Source organism: Babylonia areolata, chromosome 1 (assembly GCF_041734735.1).
Source record: "Babylonia areolata isolate BAREFJ2019XMU chromosome 1, ASM4173473v1, whole genome shotgun sequence".
NCBI classification, from domain to species: Eukaryota; Metazoa; Mollusca; class Gastropoda; order Neogastropoda; family Buccinidae; genus Babylonia; species Babylonia areolata.
Genome location: NC_134876.1, coordinates 20,826,505 through 20,834,004, shown reverse-complemented (window position 1 = coordinate 20,834,004; position 7,500 = coordinate 20,826,505). Strand labels below are relative to the sequence as shown.

The window sequence follows — 7,500 nt, the reverse complement described above, 5'->3', positions numbered from 1 at the left end:
ATACTCCGTTTAGGGGGACGGAGGGAGGGGGGGAGTAGGGGTGGATGCCGGGTTTGTTCTTGTCTCCATAACCCACCGAAGGCTGACATGGATTATGGGATCTTTAACGTGCCTATTTTGATCTCCTGCATGCGTGTACAGGGAAAGAGGGTTCAGACACTACCAGGTTTGTACATCTGTTTGACCTGGGAGATAGGAAAAACAAAATCTCCACCCTTTACCCACCAGGTGCCTTGACCGGGATTCGAACCCGGGGGGTGGGGGTTGGGGGGGTTAGAAGTCCAAGCTTTAACCACTCGGCTGTTGCGCCTGTCATTATGCAGATAAAAGTGCCACCTTTCCTCTCACTCCTGCCACCACCCCCACCACCACCACCACCCTCCTCACGCTCCCTTTCTTTCTCTCACAGACACAGACACACACAGACACACAGACACACACACAGACACAGGCACACACATACACACAGAGACACAGACACACACACAGACACAGGCATAGACACACACAGACACACATACACACAGAGACACAGGCACAGACACACACAGACACACAGACACACAGAGACTCAGACACAGACACACACAGACACACATACGCACATACACAGAGATACAGACACAGACACACACAGACACACATACGCACAGAGACACAGACACACACACACACACACACACACAGACGCACATACACACAGAGATACAAACACACACAGACACACATACACACAGAGACACAGGCACAGACACAGACTCACACACACACAACACACACACACACACACACACACACACACACACACACACACACGCACACCGCATGCACATACGCTGATCTTTGATACTCGAGAGAGAGAGAGAGAGAGAGAGAGAGAGAGAGAGAGAGGGGTGGGGGTGGGGGGGTGGTAGGTTGGTCGATAGATTAACTGGTTGATCATTGAAACTCAAAGATGGATATTTCAGGTCAAAGTTTAGGTTTGCTTTTCACGCACTTTCAGGCAAACAATCTCATCATACCAAGACCAAGACAGAGACAGAGACATACAAAGTCAAAACGTTCTCACTGCGTGACATAATCATCATCTTACATACCCTCTTGATTTTTTTTTTTTTTTTTTTTTTTTTTGTGGTCGCCGTTATAATTACGTGAAAGTGGGGTGGGAAGTGATGAATATGTATGAGTGCGCGTGACCGTCATCAGCATATCAACACTATGCAGTCAAGGAAACCCGGAAAAATGATGTAGAAAGGATGCTGACTCTCAAAACTATTATCTCAATCGTCAATCTGTTAGAAAAAAAACAACGAAGAAGAGGAAGGGCAACAACAACAACAGCAAATCCCCAGAAAAGACACTGCAACAATAATAATGTGCGGCATACCAGTTTAATGTATGCATTGTGTTTTTTTTTTTTTTCTGTCGCCTTTTGTACTGTGTTCACGTGATTCTTTCCTGTCAAACTATGTTAAGGTGAGGGAGAGGTGTGTGTCTGATATATAAACAAAACATTCTGTGTGCGTGCGTAGATGTTTTCATACATTTAGCTTCAGTTGAACTTTCCGCCAGCGTGAAAAACAGCAACCGTATCATATTCATACGCTCTTGATGGTACAGTATATCATTTTTTATTTATTTATAGATTGTTTCCTCTACTTGTGTTTGATATTATTGATTGTTATCGCCAAGAACAATGGACATCGCTTGTGATGACAGTATCAGTCATTAATAGAGAGGGGGAAATCAGAATCAATTGTATCGGTTTCGGTGGAGATATAATATAAATGTTATTTCTAAAAAAAGAAAGAAAAAAAAAAGAAAAGAAAAAAAAAGATGAGGGGGTGTTTATTCGAATACACACAAAATGATGTGTTGGTGGCCTCGTAGGAGCTTGATTTATGTCCGGGATGACACCTCATAAACACTTTGTCGTCAGATTCAGGAAAAGAAGGAAAGTTCACAACGAAATACATCGAATATCAATACTTCATTAATCAACCCCTCCATTGCTGAACTTTGGTAAAGTGAGGGATTGTGGTGATTAATCAACCCCTCCATTGCTGAACTTTGGTAAAGTGAGGGATTGTGGTGATTAATCAACCCCTCCATTGCCGAACTTTGGTAAAAAGAGGGATTGTGGTGATTAATCAACCCCTCCATTGCTGAACTTTGGTAAAGTGACGAATTGTGGTGATTAATCAACCCCTCCATTGCTGAACTTTGGTAAAGTGAGGGATTGTGGTGATTAATCAACCCCTCCATTGCTGAACTTTGGTAAAGTGAGGGATTGTGGTGATTAATCAACCCCTCCATTGCTGAACTTTGGTAAAGTGAGGGATTGTGGTGATTAATCAACCCCTCCATTGCCGAACTTTGGTAAAGTGAGGGATTGTGGTGATTAATCAACCCCTCCATTGCTGAACTTTGGTAAAGTGAGGGATTGTGGTGATTAATCAACCCCTCCATTGCTGAACTTTGGTAAAGTGAGGGATTGTGGTGATTAATCAACCCCTCCATTGCTGAACTTTGGTAAAGTGAGGGATTGTGGTGATTAATCAACCCCTCCATTGCCGAACTTTGGTAAAGTGAGGGATTGTGGTGATTAATCAACCCCTCCATTGCTGAACTTTGGTAAAGTGAGGGATTGTGGTGATTAATCAACCCCTCCATTGCCGAACTTTGGTAAAGTGAGGGATTGTGGTGATTAATCAACCCCTCCATTGCTGAACTTTAGTAAAGTGAGGGATTGTGGTGATTAATCAACCCCTCCATTGCTGAACTTTGGTAAAGTGAGGGATTGTGGTGATTAATCAACCCCTCCATTGCTGAACTTTGGTAAAGTGAGGGATTGTGGTGATTAATCAACCCCTCCATTGCTGAACTTTGGTAAAGTGAGGGATTGTGGTGATTAATCAACCCCTCCATTGCCGAACTTTGGTAAAGTGAGGGATTGTGGTGATTAATCAACCCCTCCATTGCCGAACTTTGGTAAAGTGAGGGATTGTGGTGATTAATCAACCCCTCCATTGCTGAACTTTGGTAAAGTGAGGGATTGTGGTGATTAATCAACCCCTCCATTGCTGAACTTTGGTAAAGTGAGGGATTGTGGTGATTAATCAACCCCTCCATTGCTGAACTTTGGTAAAGTGAGGGATTGTGGTGATTAATCAACCCCTCCATTGCTGAACTTTGGTAAAGTGAGGGATTGTGGTGATTAATCAACCCCTCCATTGCTGAACTTTGGTAAAGTGAGGGATTGTGGTGATTAATCAACCCCTCCATTGCTGAACTTTGGTAAAGTGAGGGATTGTGGTGATTAATCAACCCCTCCATTGCTGAACTTTGGTAAAGTGAGGGATTGTGGTGATTAATCAACCCCTCCATTGCTGAACTTTGGTAAAGTGAGGGATTGTGGTGATTAATCAACCCCTCCATTGCCGAACTTTGGTAAAGTGAGGGATTGTGGTGATTAATCAACCCCTCCATTGCCGAACTTTGGTAAAGTGAGGGATTGTGGTGATTAATCAACCCCTCCATTGCTGAACTTTGGTAAAGTGAGGGATTGTGGTGATTAATCAACCCCTCCATTGCCGAACTTTGGTAAAGTGAGGGATTGTGGTGATTAATCAACCCCTCCATTGCTGAACTTTGGTAAAGTGAGGGATTGTGGTGATTAATCAACCCCTCCATTGCTGAACTTTGGTAAAGTGAGGGATTGTGGTGATTAATCAACCCCTCCATTGCTGAACTTTGGTAAAGTGAGGGATTGTGGTGATTAATCAACCCCTCCATTGCCGAACTTTGGTAAAGTGAGGGATTGTGGTGATTAATCAACCCCTCCATTGCCGAACTTTAGTAAAGTGAGGGATTGTGGTGTCAGTTTGAAACTCCGTTTCTTAACTTTTGTCTGTGTATCTTTCATTGCATGATAAAGTATCGATTCAACTAATCGAAGGTGATAATTATCATCTTATGAGGAAGAAGTCTGCTTGACTTCAAGGAATGTTGGTCGATAAACTGTCATGAAATCTCAGTTTTATTTCAGTGATGTGACACCCTACTCCCCGCCCCCTTCCATTCCCATCCCCCCTTTCTCTTACGAGTGAGCAAACTTGTAAGCAGCAGTTAATTAAGGGGTTCACGATTTGTTGGACATCAATGGCATAACACGGTCATCACACTGTGTTGTGTGATCGAGTGGCTGTTAACGTTCACACTTCTCTGCTGCTGCTGCTTGCGTGGTCGTTTTGTACCCTTGTCTGGTTTGTAACAGTTTTCAAGGAGACAGAGAGAGAGAGAGAGAGAGAGAGAGAGAGAGAGAGAGAGAGAGAGAGAGAGAGAGAGAGAGAGAGAGAGAGAGAGAGAGAGAGAGAGAGAGAAATCAACAAAAAAACAAGGAGAAGACAAAGAAAGAAAAAGTTTGGGACTTCGTTGTTCACACAGTTTCATTTTTGCCTTCGACGTTGTCCTCAGTATCGAATACTTCCTGCCTCCTTGTTTCTTTTCATTTTTCCTGACAAGAGGCAACCGGAAGAACATCACATCTTGTCGAACAATGCGAGCAATCAATTTTTTTGTTTTGTTTTCTGACTGATCTGTCCAGCTGGCATCACATGAGGTGAAAAGACGGGTCACTAAAAAGTACCATCGCTGAATCGACCACTTCGCACATCAACTTTTGATAGAACTGAACTTCCCCGTGTCAGTTTCTACGAGAGCTTTCTATGTGAGCTTAGCTGTTTAATTAAAGGGAGAAGGCTTAATTAACTGAGTCACAGATGTTGTCCGTACACATGCAGGGCGTGTTGTATTGGGGACTTTGATGATTCGGCATTTCCCGCAGCCTGCAATGGTGTCACTGAGTGCGGTGTGAAGAGGTAAGATACACAGAGAGAGAGAGAGAGAGAGAGAGAGAGAGAGAGAGAGAGAGAGACAGACAGAGACAGAGAGACAGAGAGGCAGAGACAAAGAAATAGATAAATAGAGAGAGAGAGACAGAGACAGAGAGACAGAGAGGCAGAGACAAAGAAATAGATAGATAAATAGAGAGAGAGAGACAGAGAGAGACCGACAGACAGACCGGCAGACAGACAGACAGACAGACAGACACAGGGAGAGAAAGAAAGAGAGGGAGACAGAGACAAAGAATTAGAGAGAGAGAGAGAGAGAGAGACAGACAGACAGACAGACAAACAGACAGACAGACAGACAGAAGAAGAAGAAGAAGAAGAAGAAGAAGAAGAAGAAGAAGGAGAGAGTTTATGGGTAAGAGAAAGAGAACGTATGCTCGTGTGTGTGTGTGTGTGTGTGTGTGTGTGTGTGTGTGTGTGTGTGTGTGTGTGTGTGTGACAGAGAGAGACAGAAACACAGATATAGAGAGAGACAGAGAGAGAGAGAGTCTCAGAGAGAGAAAGAGAGAGAGAGAGAGAGATTGATAGACAGACATATGATTAGATGGATAGAAAGGTAGATAGACAGACATAGAATATGCGTGTTCGTGTGTGTGTGTGTGTGTGTGTGTGTGTGTGTCTGTGCGTGCGTGCGCGCGCGCGCGCGCGCGCGCGTGTGTGTGTGTACGCGCGCGTGCGCCCGTGCCTGTGTGTGAGTTCGCGCGTGCTTGCACGTTCGTGTACCGAATGACCGGCACACCAGCAAGTGTGGAAGGACGGGTTTGTGACCAGTGGAATTTGGCCTGGACTGCCCTGTGGAAAGATCAGTCAGTCAGTCTGTCTGTCTGTCCCTTCGGGTCGTCAGAATCAGGTTGATTAGTCATTCACAACAAAGATAGCCAGTGGGGAAAAAAAAGGAGCCCCCCCCCCCCCCCCCCCTCTCTCTCTCACACACACACGATGGAGACCGAGATATAAAGAAAAAAACAAAAAAACCCAACACACTCTCACAGGCACAAACATGCCAACACACACACACACACACACACACACACACACACACACACACACACAGAAAGACAGACAGAGATTCAGAAAGTCGTCACCAAAAAGTGTTGCTGCCTATCACTGTGTTACGTTATAAAGTTGTGTGGCCACATGGCAAAGGTCTCGATTCTATGTGGAGTGACTGAGTGACTTGTGGATGAGTTGGTCTTTTGAAGAACGTGAGTTGTTTTAAGTGACCTTTTAACTTCTTTTTGTGTTCTTTCCAAACGGGTTCATTTGAGAACTGACGTGTGTGCGGTCAGCTCTGAAATGGTCCGTTTGCGGTCAGCTTTGCTAGGAGTAACATGATTTGAATTTGACTATTAGCAACAATGATTTCGGTTATCAGCAACATTGATTTTGGCTATTAGCGACGTTGATTTTGGTCTTTTAGCAGCACTGATGTTTGCTATCAGCAACATTGATTTTTGCAAATTACAACATTGATTTTGGCCATTTGCAACATGATTTGATTTTGGCCATTAGCAAACTTTGATTTTTGCTATAAGAAACATTAAGTTTTGCTATTTATAACATTGATTTTGGCTATTAGCAACATTTATTTTGGATACTAGCAACATGATTTGATTCTGACAATTAGCAATATCATTTGGTTTGGCTATATGCAACCTGATTTGATCCAGCTATTTGCAACATGAACTGATTTGGCTATTAGCAACGTGACTTTATCTGGCTATAAGCAATGTGATTTGATTTGGATGTAAGCAAGTTGATCTGATTATAGCTGTTAGCAACATGAACTGGTCTGGCTGTTAGCTATGTGGCAAAAATCAAAATTTGACTTTATTTTGGCTACAAGCAACATGATTTGATTCGGCTACGCACAACATGGTTTTATAGCAACACAGCATGATTTGATCCGTCTATGAGCAATATAGCACCACAGCATAATTTGATTCAGCTATAAACAACATGGTTTTATAGCAATACAGCATGATCTGATTCGGCTATAAGCAACCTGATTTTATAGCAACACAGCATAATTTAATTTGGCTATATAGACAACACGACATAACCTAATTTGACTACAAGCAACACGATTTCATAGCAACGCGACGCGACATGAATTGATTTGGCTACACACACGCAACACCACACGATTTGATTTGGCTATCAGCAGCATGAATTGATTTGGCTATGGGCAACAGGACATGATTTGACGATCTGATTCAGGGTCAGCAAACAGCAAGCACTGCCTGAGCCGGACACAGAGCGAGCCGGGACAGGAGGGCCACAGAACAGAGCGGGTCTTTGGGGCAATACAGCAGAGTCCTCCACAATTCCCTACAGTTGTGACTACCGGTCATCGTCATCGTCAGTCATCGCCACAGTCTTCGTCATCGTCACCGTCATCGTCACCGTCACCGTCATCGTTACCGTCATCGTCACCGTCACCGTCATCGTCACCATGATGAAGACCAGTCCCGTCCCGAGGCTCTCCCGCTCCACCTCTCTATACGAAGCGTCTCCCAGCAGGAGGAGTCTGGTGAGTACCCTAACAGGCAGCTGGACTTTTTTTTTTTCTTTCTTTTTAAGGACA

General features: G+C 43.9%; 1 protein-coding gene across 1 annotated transcript in view; it reads left to right on the top strand.

Annotated features, from left to right (window-relative positions):
* Positions 1-7,500, top strand: part of LOC143280662 (uncharacterized) — a 63,283-nt gene that overhangs the window by 17,541 nt on the left and 38,242 nt on the right. The window contains exon 2 of the mRNA XM_076585395.1: positions 7,134-7,446. Coding sequence (XP_076441510.1) covers positions 7,369-7,446 — 78 coding nt within the window. The 5' untranslated portion in view covers positions 7,134-7,368. The remainder of the gene's footprint in view (positions 1-7,133; positions 7,447-7,500) is intronic.